At 41.9% G+C, this 20,808-nt stretch overlaps 1 protein-coding gene across 3 annotated transcripts in view; it reads left to right on the plus strand.

The window, feature by feature from the left end:
* The window catches only part of LOC147248501 (rho GTPase-activating protein 26-like), an 86,212-nt gene extending 66,551 nt beyond the window's left edge, over window positions 1-19,661 (plus strand). For all 3 annotated transcript variants that reach the window (XM_086179370.1, XM_086179371.1, XM_086179372.1), the window contains 7 exons: window positions 1,333-1,492; window positions 3,366-3,510; window positions 4,527-4,707; window positions 13,177-13,212; window positions 13,343-13,453; window positions 15,765-15,856; window positions 17,893-19,661. In XM_086179370.1, the coding sequence (XP_086035496.1) occupies window positions 1,333-1,492; window positions 3,366-3,510; window positions 4,527-4,707; window positions 13,177-13,212; window positions 13,343-13,453; window positions 15,765-15,856; window positions 17,893-17,981 (814 nt within the window). In that variant the 3' untranslated portion in view covers window positions 17,982-19,661. The remainder of the gene's footprint in view (window positions 1-1,332; window positions 1,493-3,365; window positions 3,511-4,526; window positions 4,708-13,176; window positions 13,213-13,342; window positions 13,454-15,764; window positions 15,857-17,892) is intronic.
* Window positions 19,662-20,808: the final 1,147 nt, after the last annotated feature.

Below are 20,808 nucleotides of genomic sequence, written 5' to 3' on the forward strand. Positions count from 1 at the left end.
TCCTCAGAGGAAGAAAGCATCAGTGTCGAATCAGTCCCGCAGAAAATGAGTTTTGCTTTTACAGCCTCCGTGTGAGCACAGTTACACAATGTGGTTTCCCACAGGTTGTGTGTCTAAATTATAACCTCAAGCTGCTGCAGCAATGCAAAAAAAAAAAAGTTAGGCTATTGTTGGATTATGTTGAATTATTCCTCTAATGCAGACAACTGCCATTGTGTTGACACTGGAGACCCACATTTGAGCCCTCTGGCTTTATCAGGCTTTCTCCAGCAGCAGACACAGAAAGACGTGTGACAAATAGAGGCGTGTGGGTAAATGCAAATGCAGGTATTCTGAGGACATAAGTACACCTTTATTTAGGTTTAGTGGATTAAACTTGCTGACGGTCATCGCCGCCATTGCCGGTTTATCTGAGTGGCGGGATCACAGCTGACACAGCTCAGCAGCAGCTCTTGGTCTCTCTGCTTCAGGTCCGGTTCGATGCCAAATCAGCAGTTTACTGAACAGAACTGCCAAGAAGGGTCAAGGAGGATAAGCTCAGCATGTGATGAAACAGTCAATACAGTCTTAATGAGAAGGAGACTCAATCTGCACAAATAACAGCATTCAACAAACAAACTCGGAAATATTGGGGCAATAAAAAAATAGGGAACCTCTGGTGAAGTGAGTGTCCAAACAAGTCAGTTAAAAACCAGAGCACACATCTCCACTCAGGCTAAAAAAGGTGTTTTCCGTGGTGTCGTCCTCAGTTATATCTGTGTCGTTGAATATGTTGTCCAGTTTGCACCAACTTGAAAACTGTCCAGGAGACTATCAAGAGTTCGGTTCACCCTCCATACTGAACAATTCCAGCTCTTGCATTTTCAAAAGTCCAGATTTATGTCTTTGGTTTTCCATCAAATGTTCCCTTGTCTCACTCCTGGCTCACACACAGCATTAATGTAGTAGGTATAACTCGGAACAGTGAGCAGCCTGCGGGAGGACCAACAGCGCTCTGTGGTGCCGAGCCTGCTGTGGTGAAGAGTCAGTGGGCTCTTTGTGCCCCAGTCTGAGATGTGGGAGGAGGCTAAGAGATCAGACAAATTATAGCAAATCCTGATTTTTTTTTTAGTTATTGATAAAGCAGAACAAGTAACTCTTCATTAAAGACATGAACTCTGTCTTTTGCTGCCTCCTTGTCTTTTAAATATACACCCACACACACCTACAGACACACACAAACATACACTGCGTTTTGTCACCTGTGGTTAGTTGTAGATTCAAATACATTAGGGTCCAGGTTTTTTTTTGGAACAAATGTGTCAACATTCTCTCTCTCTCCCCCCTCAACAGTGTGGCCAGTCACCACCAGCAGAACCTGATGACCATTGCTAATTTGGGTGTGGTTTTTGGGCCAACGCTGCTCCGCCCGCAAGAGGAGACTGTGGCAGCCATCATGGACATCAAGTTCCAGAACATTGTAGTAGAGATCCTCATAGAGCACCATGAGAGGGTAAGTTTCTGTGTGTGTGTGTGTTTGTGTTTGGAAATAAATAAACAGAAATGTCTGATAACTTGGTTTAAATTAACCTCTTCCCCTTTGTGTAATTTTGCATTCAAAAACAGTAACTGCATCTTGCATCTAACACTGTATATGTATGTGACACACGCACACACACACACACTTTATGTATATACACTTCAAAGCCACTTTGCCCTTTAGATGCAAGCAATTTATCGACAGGCCCAGCTGCTTACTGTTGTCGCCATAGCAACAGACCAATCAGCCTGACTGAACACTGCATGCACGGCTTGCATGCCTCATGGAGGAAACAAACGATTAAACACGTGGAATACTAACACATATATCACACCCTTGTTTATGTGCATTCATTCACACGGGCGTGTGTGTGTGTGTGTGTGTGTGTGTGTGTGTGTGTGTGTGTGTGTGAGAAACTACTTATGTATAACATAAATACACGCTTTACCAACAAGGACAGATGTATTTATGTTATGAGAACAACAGCAACAGAAAGAACACATTAAATGTTTTAAACCTGCTGCTGATCGGAACGTGTCACACAATGGAGCTGATGGAACCAGTGGGAACCGATGAACCGGACCGGGTTCATAGTGAAACACAGAAATGATCGGAACTTTCCAGAACATTGTGGTTTTAGTAGATGAAGTGGAAAAAGACTTTGGAATACTTTTCGTTGTTTTAATCATTGTTACGCCTGTGCACTAACCTTAAATTCGGTCTATACGTGTAGGGACGAAGAAATTTCCCAGTATTACAGTTTTCAAACTTTAAGTCTCTCCTTGCGCGACCTGTGTTTTAAAACAAAGCTCCAATATTTGTATCACCCCTCCCAAGCAATTTGAAATTCATGCTCAGTTCATACATGCCATGGTCTAGGGTGCACACTACGGCTAAAAAATGGATGCAAGCATGTTAGCACATCTGCTGAACAGTGTTCACACTGACTCCTCTGAGAACAGGTGTCTCCAGTGTAAAGGTTATAACCCAAACAAATACAAAGTGAATACTGTCAGAGTCTCTATGGATAAGAGATCATCAGCCAGTACAGCTGCAGAATAATTACAATCCTTCACTCAGAAATGTTGCTCATTTTGTTTGCTGATTATAGCCCCAAGCACATGCAAGGCGGTTTTTTCATTCTCCTTCCTTGACAGCGTAACTATTTAGTGGAGTGAAAAGACTGAATGTAGTCGTAAACAGAAAGTATCGACTTACGATTTTTCATTTGCTCTGTACTGAGCATTTGTAGGTTTTTATGTCATCCTACTTATGTCATTCTACCCAGTGATCCGCCAGCCCAGTTTGTGTTTTCTGTTTCCTTTTGAGGTGCAGCTGTGGGTGTGGAGCTCACTGCAGACGAGGGGTTGCTGACCTTTGACCTAGGCCTCAATAAGAGATTCATTAACTAGCACAGCTGCTAGTGAAAACTGATGTTAGGCACAGAAGCTAAGAGCTTATTCACTTAGCTGGAAAGGTGGCAATTCAGTCCTCACTGCATGAGGAGCATCAGATCTACTTCATCAGGCCATGTGGTGGGCCATCTCTCCCTTCTACAGACCGCATGGAGCCACTAATTATACATTTACCAACAGGTGTACAATGAGTGATTAGTTAGGAACATTAAATTTTATTGTGTTGCCAACATTTGTATCAAATTACAATCTGTTAACGCTGTTGCCTGCTTGTAAATTGCATTACAAATTCTGGTTAATGAAATTACATCGTCCACATTGAGAGTTGTAGTTATACTCAGGTCCATAGTTTACTGCTGCAAAAATGTTCAGGGCACATTTGAAACAATCGCATTCCAATTCTTTACCCTGTTTTTTGGTTTTTTTGGCAGATATTCCGGGATGTGCCGAGTTCTGCAGGAGGTTTAAGTAACATGCAGCTCAACCTGTCCAGGAGGAGAAGTGCTGAGAGCAAAGCCCCCTCCTGCAGCGAGAGGCCTCTCACACTCTTCCACACACCAACACATTCACAGAAAGGTGAGTCAAATGCTTACACACACACACACACAAACACACACGATCTCAGACTCAAATATTTCATATATTTCATATCAAGTATGGTCCTTTTAGAAAATCAGTGATTTTACTGCAGCGGTGTCCTGCTGTGTGTCCTCTCCGGCCAGGCTCTGGGTTTCCTGTCCAACAAGCCCATCAATATGGCCCTCAGGCTTCTTTTACAACTGTAGATGTGCCTGCTGCCCCGCTGCAGCTTTTCTTTGACTGTTGCGCAGCAGTGAACCAAGGCTATCCTCGTATGCATCGAACAAAGTGCTCGGCCCAGCAGCAGCGCCCTCCCTTCCCTCCTGCTCGCATCGACTACAAGTTTGAAATCATAGCAAAGCCTGAAATGGGCAGTTTAGTTTGTTGGCAGCATAAATGTCGAGTTGTCCAGTGACAAAAATTACAAATGCTGTCTAACAGAGGCTTTGCTGTTACTTGTAATCTTCCATTTCACGGAACATAGCCGCACTAAAATATCAAGCTGCATATTTTACCATCTGCATATTACTTCTTTATCCTACATAATCGCAGATGAGCCATACCCAAATAAATTCTGAGATGTGTACAGCAGGAGGCGGTGGTGCTGATGGAGGTCTTAACTCTGGTAAACACTGCTGCCTTTAGCCAGAGGAGCCACTGACAACTAGAACCACGTCAGGATGTTGCCAGGAACGACCATTCTAGACTCTACCACTGGCTCTGGTTTTGAATGTTCAGGGCAACCATTTATAAGGTTTTCACCTGATGAGTTGAGACTATAACCAGTGTGAAGGAATGTGTACTATTGTGTGAAGTATTTGTGTATTATTGACACTTAATCAATATCAGTGATATAATAGAAACACTAGATACAACCACACGCACTAGTTTCTATTTGATGACCTGCAATGTGAGGGATTCTCGTTATTAAAAACGAAAATTCAATCGAGACATTGACATTATCGATCAAACTGATGGGTAACGATGTTGTAAAGCATTCTTGACTGCTGCAGGTGAGAAGAGGAACAGTGTTGCTAACGCCGCCGTGGCCGAGCTGCAGCAGCCTGTCTCCTCCACCGCCAACTGCAGCAGCAGCAGCAGCAGCAGCAGCGGCAGCCAAGGTCGAACGCCGAGACACAGCCTGACCAGCAATGACGGAGAGCAGGACAACCGGCAGATGAGACCCAGCTCACTGTGAGTGCAGTTCTATGAATATAAGATTGAATTATTGAGAGATAAACCTCATTTTTTAAAGTTAATATGTCAAGAAACGAGTCTCAGCAGTTGAAAATAACCTCCTGCCAAGCACATCCAGCGCAGTCGGACCATTTACGCTCCTCACGTAATTCATATTTTTCTACTTTTTGCTTCATTTCCTACTTTTGGTATTTTTGAATGTAAAATCTACAAGATTAAAACATGTGACCCCATGCGGAACATACATTTAACTCAAGTGTTTTTCTGTGTGTTTGGGGGATGACACCCAGCATGTAATTTATTAAAAGCCAACATTTTGAAACAGATCAAAGTCACCTGGCTCAGTTAACTTTGATCTCAGCCCGTAGGCCATGTTTTCTAACCCACCCGAAAGCCAGACATCATTATTTTCCAAGAAATGACTCACTCTTATCACAGACAGAGAGAGAGGTACAAAGGTCAAAGGTTATCAACTGGGCCTTTAATAGCCCGGCATTCCCCTGCGGCGAATGTGATGTCGAGGCTGGGCTTCATGACTACTGGCCAGGGTTTTTGCTCTGATGTTTTACCTTGGCGTCTCTTTTAAAATGTCTCACACTGAAATCACTTGCTCATCACTTTTCAGTAAGAATTAGAATATCAAGCAAGTGCACCAGCGTGACCTTTGACCGGCTGATGTGATTAATCTGACTGCTGACCCTGTGGACTTGACCTTGGATGGGACGTCCTGAGGTGAAAGTGTAAATACCAAAACATCATCCTGTGTGTGTTCCGTCCCGCGGATCTTTATTTATCCCTACAGTCTCATCGACATTCAAGAAAAGAAAAAGGGTATTGAGGTATATGATATAACAAGAGAGAAGAAGAACCACAATATTGAATTAGCCCCTTCAAGGAAGAAAAAAAAATTCCACACACACAACGGGTCATAAGATGAAAAAAAAAAAAAAAAAACCTCTATAGTGACTGGAATGTTTTCAGGGAAATATTTGTTGCCCACAGCACAGCAGCCATTTATACACACTCACAAGTCCAGTCAGCAGGTTCCATGTGTCTCCTTCTGTCTCATCAACTCCTCCTTGATCTTTTTCTCTCATTTATATCTCTTGATGGTTTATTTTTATTCATTTATGTATTTATCTTTTTGGGCTTTGCATCCCTGAGAACAACACAGGACACAGTAGGTCCCTCTCACACTCAGATATCAATATTTGATTTTAGGTTTTAAGATTTGCTGCCTTCATGACACTTGATAAAATAAATCTTGCCAGAAGGATCAGAGAGTTGACTCTCTATCGGCCTGTTATCCCTCTGGTCTTTATCACTCTGAACATCAGAAACAAAGTCCTTTGATAATGTTGACCACCGTCTTGAGAGAAAAACATTTGTAGTGGAAACTTGATCCATTGTGCCGATAATGAAAAGCAGAGAAATGTCTCAACAAGTGGGTCCGCCTTATTACTCCAACTCTATGATACAAAACAGCTTCGTCCACTTTTTAATCTGTTTGATTCGGTTGCGTTGGGATGTGTTGAGTGTCGCTGTTGGACATTTTAAACTGATCTTGTCATCAGGAGTGCAGATGGATGGATGGAGGAAGCAATTTAAAGCTTAATTTGACAATTTTCATGGTCAACAGGGATGATGGATCGTTGTAATCTGCCGCTGAATATTCATTCAAGACTTTGGAAATGTGGTAGTGGTAGCAGTTGCGTAGATGTCGACAGATGACTGGATACATCGCTCTGATGCGGCCCGATTAAGGCTTCCCCTTTAAAAATGACAAAACCTTCTAACCAGTCATCCAAAACACGCTGGGAAATACGGCCCCTGTTTAAAAAGGCTGCAGTACCCCTTTAACTCGTCCGTTGTATTGGCTGGAGTTCTCATTAATAAAAGGGAAGTCATGGTTACCTCAGTGATGCTACCTTATTAGCAGCACAAATGATCGATGCTTGTTAGCTCAGAGCTTTGTGCGACCTTGTGTTCATTTTATAGTTCACGTGAATGCGGCAGGGTAACGTTGATGTATTCTACAATCAGCCTTTTGGTAGACAACACACTTACAGGAGCTTCTTAAGGTTATAAACCACTTAAAACAGAGATATCCCACTCAGGCGTGCTGGCTGTGATAAGAACAAGACCGCCATTGTGCGGTTGCGGGGCGGGAGCACAGATTTTGCCAATAAATAAAGGAACAGGGCCTTTTCACAGCAGCCATTTTGACATGTCATAGCAGGATAAAAATCCATCTTAATGGATATAATTAATGATGGTACTGTTTTATTTACTGTGTCACAGCCGTGCCAGTGAGCTGGCATGCACAAGAGCCATCAATTAAACCCGTATTTACCCTGTTAACGCCGTCTGTGAAGAGGACCTATAAAAACACACATCCGACTGCTGACAAATATGTTTTTTTCCCCTTTGATTTGCGATTGTTGCTTTTAATTATGTTAAGGGTGGCTTACATGCGGCGTCTATAAAAGTGTGACACATCCTGTTGTTTTGAGGAAGCTCTCAAATTTATAATGAAAGCTTCTAATGGATGGATGTGTGTGTGTGTGTGTGTGTGTGTGTGTGTGTGTGTGTGTGTGTGTGTGTGTGTGTGTGTGTGTGTGTGTGTGTGTGTGTCTCCATTGGACGGGTTTTTGGGCTTGCAGTGAATCAATAGCCTGCCAGGAGAAAAAGGTCCATTCGGGAAAAGAATGTTTTATGAGGTTTGAGGTTTGTACCTTTACAGTGCAGTACATCCATGTCTTGTAATCCTCAGAGAACAGAATATATATCAGTCTAGAATATCAGGAACCCACTTTCCCAAAGACTGTTATTTGCTTCGTCAAATTAAAATTTACATGTGCGTGTATGGTTTCCAACATAATTTCAACAGATTCCGTAGACGGCCGCAAGACGTGGAAGCTTGGCTAACAAATAAGAACAACTCAGCTTAAAAACAGGCAACAGATAAGTTTAGTATCAATTTCTAAGTATATAGAATACATAGCCTTTATTATTTAATGGATGAGAGGGAATAAAAACAAGATGGCCCTTGAACTCCATCTAAATGTCTTTATGTTGTCTCGTTTATAACCTAGCTGACATGCACGTGTTTTTGCAACGTGTCTCTTCGGGTTGATGATGTATTTGTTCACCGTGCGGCGCTGAAGCTGTTCGGGATAGATCAGGCTGACTGAAATTGATCCCTGTCACCAGGGTTTATTTATTTTTGTATTAATATTGTCTTAAGTAGCGCTTCCCACAGAGAAATGTTTTTTTGGAGACATACTGATCTAGATTGTCAGCTGCTGCAACTAAATTGCTGGAAAAATACAAATGTGCTGGAAGGAGTTTAAAAGAGCCTGACAGGATGGAAAGAAGTTGTAACAGCACATGATGAGAGGGAGGGAGTACTGACGAGCCGCGAGTGACAAATGCAGAAAGGACACATCAGCGACGCATCTCACTTTGGAGCGCTTGTTTTGTCTTATTTACAGTTAAAAGTGTCTTATCATCCTGTTATTTCTGCTGCGGTGTAGTGATCCGTGGAGAGCAGTCGAAGAGGTCTGCTTCTCACTGAACCAAAGCCTTTTTTCTCCTCCTGCTCTATTTCATATCTCTCTTGGATATCAGTCACAGGTCCATCTGCTAAACACACATTTTAAAAGTGAATTGGAGAGCAAAAGCAGACAAAAAAATTTGGTTCAAAAAGTCAGCGCTCGCTCTCTCTCTCTCTCTCTCTCTCTCTCTCTCTCTCTCTCTCTCTCTCTCCCTCTCATTGATTTGTGCTCGAACATCCGTCATTCATTCCAGTCCTGTGGTAGGATTCAAAAAAAGCTCCAAAACAACAATGTGGTGAGATTTCTGGACAACCGCTGTCGCCAAGATCAGGAAGTAACTTTTCATCTTGAATCCAACACACTTGCCTAATATTTGTCACTGGACCACATGTGATTCCAGCGCGTCAAAGCCGTTATTATCCAGCTCGCTGTTGGCATCAGCAGATGGATGCATGAGGGAACGATACGTTAGTGCTGTCCCTCTCTCTCCCTTTGTGTTTTTGTAGAAAATGGCAGTATCATCTGCGGTTATTTAACTAAATCATGCATGTGTTTCTATAGAGATACAAACCATGATTGCCCCCCCCCCCCGGCTCGCCAAAGGGTATTACTGTGTTACCATGGCAACCCATATCATTATCAAAAAAGAGGAAGCCATGTTAAAAAAAAAAAACTTGAATGAGTTTAGTTGATCAGAGGGGGAAAAAAAACCCCACAAACGCCCTGGTATGCCCATGTATGCCCATGTATGCAGTAAAAGAACCAACCTTGAAATAATGTGTTCATAGTATCTAACGTGCTGGATTGAATGAACCCACGAGAACCATCACATGGCTGCATAGTTCCCCTTAACTCAACTTTTCCTCCACTTTGCAGCACTGCAACATTAATAGTTTGTGAAAGAGTAGAGACGGCAAATAACGTAGTAGAAGTACTTCACTGTACTCGAGTAGATTTTTCAGGTATCCGTTCTTTTCTTGATTGGTCATTTCTTTAGTTTTGATACACTGACAGACAAAAATAACAAAAACGAGGTCATTTGAAATGCAGGTGAGGGTTTTGTTTAAGGGGAAAGGAAACGTATTTATTCCACTCCAAAAGATCTGCTGGATATGTAAATGAGAAAGTGATACTCTGATCCATCCATCCATCGTCATCTTCCGCTTATTCCTACACATTAAGGGTTGCGGGGGGGCTGGAGCCTATCCCAGCGTCAACGGGCGAGAGGCGGGGTTCACCCTGGACAGGTCGCCAGTCCATCGCAGGGCCAACATAGAGAGACAGACAACCATTCACACTCACATTCATACCTACAGTCAATTTAAGGTATCAATCAGCCTCGTCCCCAATTGCATGTTTTTGGATGGTGGGAAGAAGCCGGAGTACCAGAGAGAACCCACGCAGACACGGGGAGAACATGCAAACTCCACACAGAAAGATCCCGTGCCCGAGCCGGGACTCGAACCCGGAACCTTCTTGCTGTGAGGCCACAGTGCTGACCACTGCACCACCGTGCAGCCGATACTCTGATCAAAACAAACAATTATGTCTGCTTGCTCTTTTGCAACCAGTTGTCTTTCATGATAATGATAATCATCACAACAGATTGTACCGTTTCTTGAAATGTCCCAAAAAAAAACCAAAAAAACACCCAGGTCATTATGTTCTTGAATTCTCTTTCACATCCACTTCATCTCATAACTCTCATCTGACGTGTTTGGTATCTTTTATGATTTTGATTAAAGGTAAAGGATTTCAAGTTTAAAAGTAATAGAAAGTATCAAAACTTTCTGATTGCATGGCTGCCCTCAACTATAATTAAGCATATTCATAAGCTGAGACAACATCAAGAGGAATTTGAGAATGTAGCAAATAACACATGTAATTTTCTGTCAAATGTAATTTGTGCATTGATGTGGAATAATGCGTGGCTGTAGCTTGCTGTGGGATGTGGTTACATGGCTGTGCTCTCCTATTGAGGAGGGATATTTTTTTCCCATACCTTCACTCACAAACCTCGGCGAATACATCAGCGCTATTAGCGTCAATAGCAGCACTTAGCTCAGTTGTTACAACAACACGGAAGCGATTATAGCAACAGTGTGAGTGTTTTAAACTGAATAGGAGTGACTGAATAAAGGTAGGGTCTGTGTTTATTTGACGTGGCGAAGCCCCTGGGTGAAAGCTTTGTAAGGAAACAGCTTTGATAGGCACTTCTGAAGACTCCAGACAATCGAGACTAATTGTCTTTCCCTGTAAAGTTTACACAAAGAAGCAAGGCTCACACAAAAGATTTCTAAAGAAAATGATGTCACGTTGAAATATCAGGGAAGCAGCTGTGTGTGTTGTGCTGTTCAGCACTGAGTAACGTCGTGCAATCCAGAGATGTAAGGTTTCCTCTTTATTATTTCTGTTCACGGGACAGAAATAATTCAGGAGTAGGGAAGGGAATGTAAATCACTGTCAACCTCAAACATATGATGCACAGCAACCTGGCAGAGATTCATCAGAGCTGAAGTGGGAATGAAAAATGGTGGGCTCGAATTGAGCCTGGGAAATAAAGCTGCAGTCAAGCCACTTTTTAACAGGGTTCTCTGGAGGGGGGGCACCCTCTCCAAAGACTTCATTTCCTGTATTCTGGTGAATTTTCAGGCATATGAATAGCACACTAAGACTGCACTGTCCACAGTCCTGCTTTAATCCTAGCGAGTATTTAATGTGTGTGTGTGCGTGCGTGTGCGCGTGCGTGTGTGTGTGTGTGCGCGTCCGTGCGTGTGTGTATATTCATTCATATATTCATTTATCACCAGCAGTTCTAGTCTCTCCATCTTCAAAAAGAAGAAAAGCAAAAGTACAAATGTACCTTTAACTATTTCACCAAACTAGCCAAATACTGCTGTTTTACATGAAAATGGCCTCTGCTGAGTCATGTATTAGTATCAGACTACTGTACTGTTCTGAAAGCTACAATAAAACCATTGTACTACAGTACAATATAACTACGGTATTGTTGTATCTCTTTACCATCTTAGACCAGATCACTTAAGTTTCCACCTGCCTCAAACTTTGAAAACGGTTTTCTTCAACAGGCACAAACATGGAACGGTGCACTGACATTTGCTCTCATTTTAGCGTCCTGCTCAAAACCGCGCAGAGAAGCAGATCAGGGTTACTTGAACGTTGCATTTACTGATGAATCGATCAAGTTATTCAAAGAAAGATGTCCGGTAATGGAAGGGTTGCTGGGTCGATCCCTGCTCCCTTTGAGGCCCTGAACAAGATACTGATTAGCAGGTTCTTATGGCAGCCTCTGCGCCAGTGGGCGGATGGAGCAAAGCATTTAAGGTGCTGTAAAAGTGGAAAAGCGCATTATGCGTTTAGTCCATGTAATATTCTTAATCAGTTATCAAAGATGAGGAATGCCTGTTTTTGTGTGTGTGTGTGTGGGGGGGGGGGGGGGGGGGCTGTATCTATCATCACTCTTGATGCTTTGATTTCAGTTGGCATGAAATTGTCATGACCGGATCCTTTTTTTCAGACAAAATCCTGATTTCACCGTCTCATGACGAGCTGTATTCCATAATATATTATATTCAGTTTTTATCAGCTTCAATGAGTGTCCTATTTGAAAATAAGGGTCAAAGAGGGAAAGAATTAAATCCTCTGTCCTGCTGCCTTTTTTTTCTTGATGATTACCGTCAGTGTTCGTACCACAGCGTCGCTTCAAAGGCTGCATAGCGCTGCAAATGTAGCTGCCATGATTGGGAGAAATTCAGAGGAGAGAGCACGAATCGCCTGTGTCAGGTTAACACAGGGCTTTAAACAGGAGATGATGCATTCGCTGTTAATGGTTTATTTTCATCTCTGACTAAACCGCTGCTCCCATTTGACACATTTAGCAGCATCTCCTGCAGCTTTTCTCCTCCTCTGTCTTTCCTCAGTTTTATTGCCCTCCATATTCTGCCCGGGTCTGTTCAGTTGTGTGAAAACAGAGCGCTTTTCTGTGCCTCGTTGGCTGCGTCATGTCTAGTGGCTGCACGGGTGTTCGTACCAGTGTTCATGCTTCACTCTGTGAATGTCTTCATCCAGAAAAAAATACTTGGGGGGGAAAAAAAACAACCTGGTTTTGTCTTCACGTAAGACGATAAACTACAAGTGTTTTGATTTATTTCTTCATTCTTTTGTGTGTGTGCGTGCCTGCGTGTGTGTGTGTGGATGGGTGTATGGGTGTTAGCTCTGAAGATGAATTCTTTTTTACAGCATCATGTGGACTGGCCCCTTAAGAAATTACATTCAATCGTCCATTCAACTAAATTATTTGTTTTGACTTTGGAGGTTCACCAGAATGGCGTGTTTCTATCATGGCTATTCATTTTCATTTCACGTGGATGTTTTTGTGAGGGCTGGAACATATTACGTGACTCACATCACCCATGAAGAGATATAAAGGATTCAGTCTCACTCTGCTGCAAACTGTGGACATTTGTTATTAGCGTGGCCTTCAGTGGGAACCCCTCAGTGACATGAAGTGTAGATGATATCCAGTTCATTTTGTTTTAAATTTTAAAACAAAATACAAGACAAGAAAAAGCAGTCTCACAGTGTTTATCATAGATAAACAGCAGAGGAAAAATAAGAGAAAAGAAAGGAAAAAAAGAAGGAAAGAAAAAGGAAGACTTGAAGCTGAAGAAATAATGAAGATTCCATCCAGTTACTTGGCACAGATCCCTGCATGTCGTCGCCTCCACTTATTCCTCAATCAAAATGCAAAAATATTCTTTAAAATGTTGTGAAACATCACAGTTGAAATATCAGCCATTACACTTTTTGGTCCATTTTTTTCTATCACATATGATATTAATGTTTGTAAGAAGAACGTTTAAAAAAAAATCTCATTTTGTGTTTCCAGGCTGAACCCCAAAACTCGGAGCAGCCTACCAACTTGGTGAGAAAACTGCAGTTTTAGAAAGATGTTTATATGATAATGAGGATTATTAATTTTATTATGACTTTATTATATATACTCAGATCTAAAAATACTACAAAGAACTAATCGTGTATGTGTTTCTCATCAGTGCACCATCCTCCAGTCCAACATCGCCGTGTTCTCCCTCCTGGCCGATGTTCTCTGCTCCGTCGAGTCCTCAGCCGGTGTCCTCCGCCTCCAGCGACTCCTCCCCCATCAGGTTGGTCCACGAAATGCCACGAAAATTCACATCACAATGTTTTATCTTCGTAACAGAAGTTCAAATTTGATAAAAGACATTGAAAGGCATCATAGTTGAGCGAGCGAGATTGGCCAGATTAGAATGCGTCTCCGGTGATCACATTTCCCTGCTCCACTCTTGAAGCACATCAAGATGTACATCATTCTGTTTTCACATCATTTACCCCTGAAAATAACTCGCTAAAACGCAGATATTTCATAGAAATTTAAAAATTGATGGTCTCAGTGTGTTCATTATTCCTGAAAATGTGGATATTCATATTTTACAAGGTTTTGGATTGACGTTAGGAATTCCACTGTTGCAACATCAGGAGAGTGTGATGGAAATTACGCCAGAGAAATCTAAATACTTAAGTTTGAGTCTATTTCCCGATGTGTTCTTGGCAAACCGATTGTTGTGCAATGTAACTGAGCTGTTTGACACTGGTAATACATCTCCTCGGGCTTTTTAAAACTCTCAGGCATTATGAAAGAACATGACGGCTTTTGGCCTGGCGAGCAGGTTTGTACTCTTATTACGCTGAAGGTATCAGACCAGCCTTTAATGTGACCCAGGTCACATTTGCATTCTCACTGCTGAAAGAATCTGACCCAAGACACACGTGAATGTTGTTGGAGAGATCAGATGTGGCTGAGTTGAATTCACACTCACATTTGCTCTCCAGTAATTCTCCCACCAAGAATGCATGTTAGTTTTAGTTTTTTTTCTATATTTGAAATTATAGGCTGCTTAAAAAAAAAAACAACAACAAAAAAATCCACTCAACCACCAAGTGGCAAACATGATTCATTTCTTTCAAATCTGAGCAGTTGTTGCACAACTGTCATTTGAATAAGCACGCAAAGCACCAACTGATGGAGTAAATGAGAAACACTTGTTGCCTTTGCTTTTCTCAGAGCAGTTACAGTTCAGGCTTACCTGTAGTAAACAAACACAAACTCCTCAGAAATCTCCCGTTTGCATTTTTTTTTGCTACAAACTGAGGGTAAAAGCCGGAGTTCCACCGCAGCGCAGAAATCTGCGAGTGGCTGAGGAGAACAGACTCCTCTTGAATGTCCGGACACAGTCAGCTGGTTTATACTCAGTAGCCAATGACAACAGAGTAAAAACCTTCCAGGATGGTGCAACATTAGCCTGTGTCGCTGTAGCTCCACCTGATAGCTGCTGCACCTAGCATGAGCCTATATAGCCTAGCTTTGGCTCACCTACAGCTACCTCCGCAGCTCTCACAGCCCATTCTCCCCACATCTACCCTTCCTCAACTCACCCAAACCTGTTTTTGTGTTGTTTTTTCCTCTCTTTCAGTGACGGCGTCACATATGAAAGCAGCTGCTCTCTGACCTCCATGTCTGTTCTCTCTCCAAACTCTGTCTCGCTTTCATGAGAGTTTGTTGTGTTCACTTGGCAGTTGAAAAGTCATGCACTGTGATCATCAGTTTCCCAGTCATCATAAAAAAAATTTAAAAAAAACTTGCTGTAGCCAGTCTTTACTTTATAGTTCCTGGTCTTTATTATTACTATATTTGTAATATGTTCAGATCATAAAAGTAGGCTGTGTAGCCAAAGCTTAAAGCAATGACTTGTGCCTAAAGTTTTGCAAAAGGTGTGTTTCAAGCTGAGTGCTAAATGCTTCGGCTACAAATGCTAATGGTTTAAGTGATAATGTGCTTTATTCACTGTTCAGTTTCCCTTTAGCTTTCTGCTTCGATGGCCGCTAATCTTCAACAATCATTGGGAAAGTTTTCAGAAATATGCAAAGTGCCACATAGTTAATCTCCTGAAGACGAGGAGGACTACTACTGCTAGCTCGCTACACAACTATTCATGTGCAGATGTAGTGAGCTTGAGGCTCTATTGCTACAAGTGTCCCGGTGCTGACAGCTGGTCCTCTTCGCCATCAAACTCCCAGCTTCCCCATCAATCCTCCACATGGCATTTAGCACATTATGTGGCTCACCCTGATTCTATTTATATTTGAGGAATGTTAAAAAAAGCAACAAAAAAAACAAACCAAGACCGGGAGGGAATGAAAAACTGTAGTTTTATTTAATAAATGGCAGGACGCGTCCAGGAAAGTCCCTAAAGCTCGCGTCCTTGATTGAAACTCTCTCTTACAGTGAACTGGCTTGCTGTCGATTTTATAACTTGAGGTATTTCTTCAGGTCTAGCTGAATCATTCAGTGTTTCAATCTGACAGCTGTCTTTTTTTTACCCCCCTGAATCAGCTCAGAAATCAACTTTCTCACTCTCACCCTGTCATTGTCTCCAGCACTGCAGGCAGGAAAGCTCGAGCACTCTACGCCTGCAAGGCAGAGCATGATTCTGAGCTCTCCTTCATCGCCGGGACCATCTTTGAGAACGGTGAGTCAGGCTCTGGACTCTGCGGCAGGAATAAAAAAGAAAGAATGAGTGCAATAAAATGCAATGGCTCCCTCTCATTTTTCCATATGTGCTATATAGTTGTTGGGTTTTTTTTGGTTCAGTTTTTTTCAGTATTTTTAGCCATCATCAGGCATTAAAAGAACTCTTTTGCACATTTCTCCAACAAATATTGGAGGCTAGTAGACTAGATTATAACAGATGCAGTCTCAGGAAGTCCCTGGGTCGTCTCCAGTCTAATTTCAGCCTCTCCAACCTCAGGCTCCCAAAACTCTAAATCATATCTCCCTGTAGCTTTCTTTGCCTCAGCTCTTCTAATGAAGACCAGACTTGTGCTTATTAAAGGACAATAGCTACTAAAGCAGTGCCTCAATTGCTATCTGAGAAAGTTGGTACATCGACAGTCGAGCTGAAACGGAGAGGAAGCACTGTGTCGTGACGAATTTCCGACTGAAATAGGACAGAAAGATCAGAAATAATGCTGGCAGGAATTTGATTGGAACACTGGAAAATGGGGCGTACCTAGAGAGTGTCATAACAGCAATGGGTGAGGCTCCGTTCACCGACAGGGTAGCTTTATCTGTCAGAGACGGAGAGACGAAGATTGTCTTGTGCTCCACCGTACATCTGGCGCTGTCACACATCCCACCTCGCTCAAAAATTTAAAAAAAGGAACAAACTGAGCCAGTAATCACTGTATTTAGGGAGAGACAACAAGGTTTGAGGTGCTGAACAGCCAGAGGACGCACCGACGTGTCATTTTTATGAGCTCACTAAGTTCGTAGACATTCCTGCTGCCCAAATCTGACGGATGGATTCATGTCATAATTTGTTTTACAAGAAGAAGAAAAAAGACTGTTTTTTCTTACAAATATGTACAGAAATCGATTGTTTGGCATTTGTATTGTTGAATAAGCGACCGAGGATTCGAACAAAAGGGTTTCAGCTCGTAAATCCTTGCAAGGGCGTGCACACACGCATGCGCGCACACACGCACGCGCGCGCATACACACACACACACACGATAGGTGTGCTCTTCTAAAGTAGTCGACACATGCTCAGTCAGACCTACAGATTTAAAGACTATCAAAGGTTATGTAAGGCAGTGTAGTGAAATGTGTGGCACTGGTGTCCTGACGCTCCAGTTTCTTGAGCCATTCATCATTTGTCGGAAATACTGCAGTATCGCAATAGACATGAATGCTGTTGCAATACAGCACGGAGTATAAATGTGTTTCACCACAGTTTTACTTTGTTGCACAACCTTTGAATTCAGGACTGCTCCCCCACAAATGTTTAAATTAAGCAGATCCAAAAAGAAGAAAGACAGAAAAAAAAGTTTGTGCACTGACATTTCACTTTTTATTATTATTATTACTATTATTATAAATCTAAATCCCATGGTCTGTAGCATTTGAGTCTCCCACGAGGATTAAATGTGGTGAACACACAAATTACTTCTGCTGCAGTGTTCCCGATAACTTCCTGTTAACCCTTCACCACGTTTTACCAGATTACAGGAAGCAAAGGTTGGATGGTGGATGGCTGCTCGCTCCTCCTGACATGTGCCTCTTCTTACTGGCGATTTTCCATGGTTACAAGAGGAACCTAACTGATGTCAGACACAAGCAGTTAGACAGAGCGATGCGGCTTCACAGCCTAAATTGAGGGTTAGATTCAAATCAAATAAAAGAAAGTTTGACGATCTCTCTGGAGTTTCGCGCTTTTCATCTTCACTTGTATTAGCTGTTATTAGTGTGTGATGTTGCAGCCAGTGACGTTCGCTCCATATACTATGAAAGAAACGCTCGGATAACAAGGAAGATTTCAACCGCTCCTGTTATCAATAAGGGATCTTAACCACCCCCCCCCCCCCACACACACACACACACACTCTCTTGGTTTCTCACACTATCTGCATGTCTCAGGAGCTTGTTTGCTCATATTTACACATTTTTTCCATCTAATTCATGTTTTAAGAGAAATCAATGGCTCTGTCTTTCTCTCTCTCTCACTAGTTCATGCCTCCAGGGAGCCCGGCTGGCTGGAAGGGACACTGGACGGTCGAACAGGACTGATACCAGAAAACTATGTGGAATTTTTATAGTTCAAGGACTTAGAATAACAACTGAACTTTTACTGGACTGGAGTAAACCAAACTGGACTGCAGAGGGCTAAAACTGACAGCAAAGTTCCCGTTTGATTGCATACAATTCTGGACTATACCATTGTTGCTGAATCCGGCTTGGTTTTGACCTGACTGGGAACCGAAACAAGACCAGTAGAAACATACTGAATGGAAATGGCGCACGCACAGAGGGGGGCGGACTGTGACGAGATCCCTGAGTTGCACTGGAAAAAATAAAAATAAAATAAAGATGGACCCATTTTGGTTCCAGCTGTTATTGGATTAGTTTGGACTGCTTCCCAATTCCTGATGATGTGGTAATGAACCTGGAATTTGTGTGTGTGTGTGTGTGTGTGTGTGTGTGTCAGGGTTGAGAGGTGGTGAGGGGAGGGGGAAACCCCTTATATAAATGAGTTGCTATTTCTGAGCTTGTGATTTTTTTCAGCCCTTGCTGTCTTTCTTTGAACTGCACTGCGACTGCCCTGAGCATCGTCTCTTTCTCTGTCAGTGAGAGATCTTCCTCCAGAGGTGATGAAGATCATCATGAAAAGCAAGTGGCCTCCAGCATTGGAGTTCATCTCCTCGCTGCATGTTTGTTTGAAAGATTCCCGCTTTGAGGCCGGAGCTTTTAATTGGGTTTGATTGTACAGAATTCACTGGTGTTTCTCCGGGACGAGACTCTACCTGGCTAACTTGTCAGAAGTCCGGGTCAGCAGCAGGATGAGGTCATTAAAAGGTCAGCGTCGGGTTTCCTCATTATTTATAATGTCTCTCCCTGCAGAGCCCTCACCAAAAAAAAATCTCTTAACTTTCAAACAAACTCCAGCAGCAGATCAGCAGCGTCCTGCTGTGAGGCCTCTCAGCTGCCACCAGTTGGACATTTTTCTGAGTTGATGGGATCGCGTTTGAGGAATATTCAAAAGGATTTCTTATCAACCGGGAAGTCGTATTTTTCCACAGAAAATATGAATGAACTGAAATCTGAAATTCTTCTCCCTTGGCTTCCACAGAATGGAGTGAGCGATCAAATAAAGCCACGGTTGTGTTTTGTAATTTTTATTCTTGCATTATCAGCATGAAGATGATTCTAATCTTGTTATCAGAAGCTGACGGACATTTTTACACAATTTGGAGATTCCACACAAAAGCAGTGAATGAAGAGCAGATGTGTGTCTGAAGATGCGACAGCTGGCGCGCCACTGCGCTCCGACGCATGTTCCAGTTTTCTCTGGGAACCACTTAGTGAACAGCTTCTCTGGACAAATTGTTTTGGTCATCTTATTTGTTCCTTGTAGTGGAAGAATATCGTGGAACAGAGGTTTTATTACAAAAGGGAAATCAAATGGGAGTAAAAAAAAAAAATGTGAAATGAGACTACTTGTTCATATCTAAACTTTTTATTTATGAGACTTTCTGGGAGGCGCCGTTCTGATTTATTTTCTGTTTGAGGTGTTTTATTGACATTGTAAATAAATACACAGCATTTGATAAGGTATAATTTTTTTTTTAAAGTATGGAATTTTTATATTTGTATTCTTAGCATACTAACTTAATTCCTTTATTCCATCATTTTTGGCTCAGATTTTTGTATCATTTAAGTCTATATACAGCCTTAAATAATCTTCCAGGTGTTTTGGTGAATTGAAAGATTGTGCAGAATCAAAAATAAATGTTGCAGTTCCTCTCTTTGGTTGTTTTTCTTCTTCTTTTATGGAGCACGTAGCCCAAAAATGTATACTCAAGCTTCATGCACATAGGTAGTTTTCCTTATTTATTTTAATGTGGTGTCTTTAGCTGTTAAAACAAGGAAGGGCTTGACATCGCTGACCTTTGAGACGCTGAGGTCAGCGACATATTATCACCTGTGTTACATCATCACATTCTTAATCACGTTACAAAGCTTCTGGCACAACTTGTTCTTTAGTACCCGCAAATAATCCTGTCGTTGTCATCATTTTTGATCCTTTTTTTCTTGACGGAACACCAATTAGTTCCAGCGTTTTAATTAGTACTGGTTAATATGGCAAGTTCGAGATGCTCTACTGGGGTCGCTGGACCATTTGGAAGAGGTATGGTTCAATACCTTATGATCTTCTGACTTTGGTATGTTCATGTCCTGTCGAGTGGTAAACTGAGAGCTACACAGACGCTAGAAAGACCATGTGTTCAGTTTTATTGCTTGGAGCCATTTCCAGTATGTGACTGCAACAAGGTACATATTAAGATTCTTTTTTCCCTCAATTGCATTAAAAAAGAAGTGTTTACTGTGTATTGGACACGGAAGCTACTAAAATGATAGACTGAATTATGTGTCATATGAAAATTCAATGAATGTAGCTCTAAAATATTCATAAAAAAATACAAGAGCCAACAGATGGATTTGGAAGAAGTGCATCTACTTTCCATCTAGTACCAATACCTCTTACTGATTTGGAGTCCCTAAATCACATGAAATGGAGGAAAAACCATGGAGGGGGAAAAAAAAAATGCTCAAGAAAATATTCATATAAAATATAGGAGGTAATTAAAAGACGTGTCCCCTCACATGATATTGAAGCTACTGAGATTCGAAAAAAAAATAATTCTGCACTAAAATAGTCATATAAAAGTAACAAGAGGCAATAAAATGCTATTTAAAGAGGCGTGTGCTTTACTCAGTCGAGCTCAGACACTGAGCTGAAGTCTCTGAAAAAGCCACCCGCAAATTGATTTATTATGATACATTTAACGCTAAATATTCTGTGTGCTCCGTATATTAGCAACAGTTTATGGACAACAACAGAGAAAGAATAAAACCAGTGGAGCT

The sequence above is a fragment of the Aulostomus chinensis genome, chromosome 15 (genome assembly GCF_037954235.1).
Source record: "Aulostomus chinensis isolate RoL2024-O1b breed Wild chromosome 15, RoL_Achi_v1.0, whole genome shotgun sequence".
Lineage (NCBI taxonomy): Eukaryota > Metazoa > Chordata > Actinopteri > Syngnathiformes > Aulostomidae > Aulostomus > Aulostomus chinensis.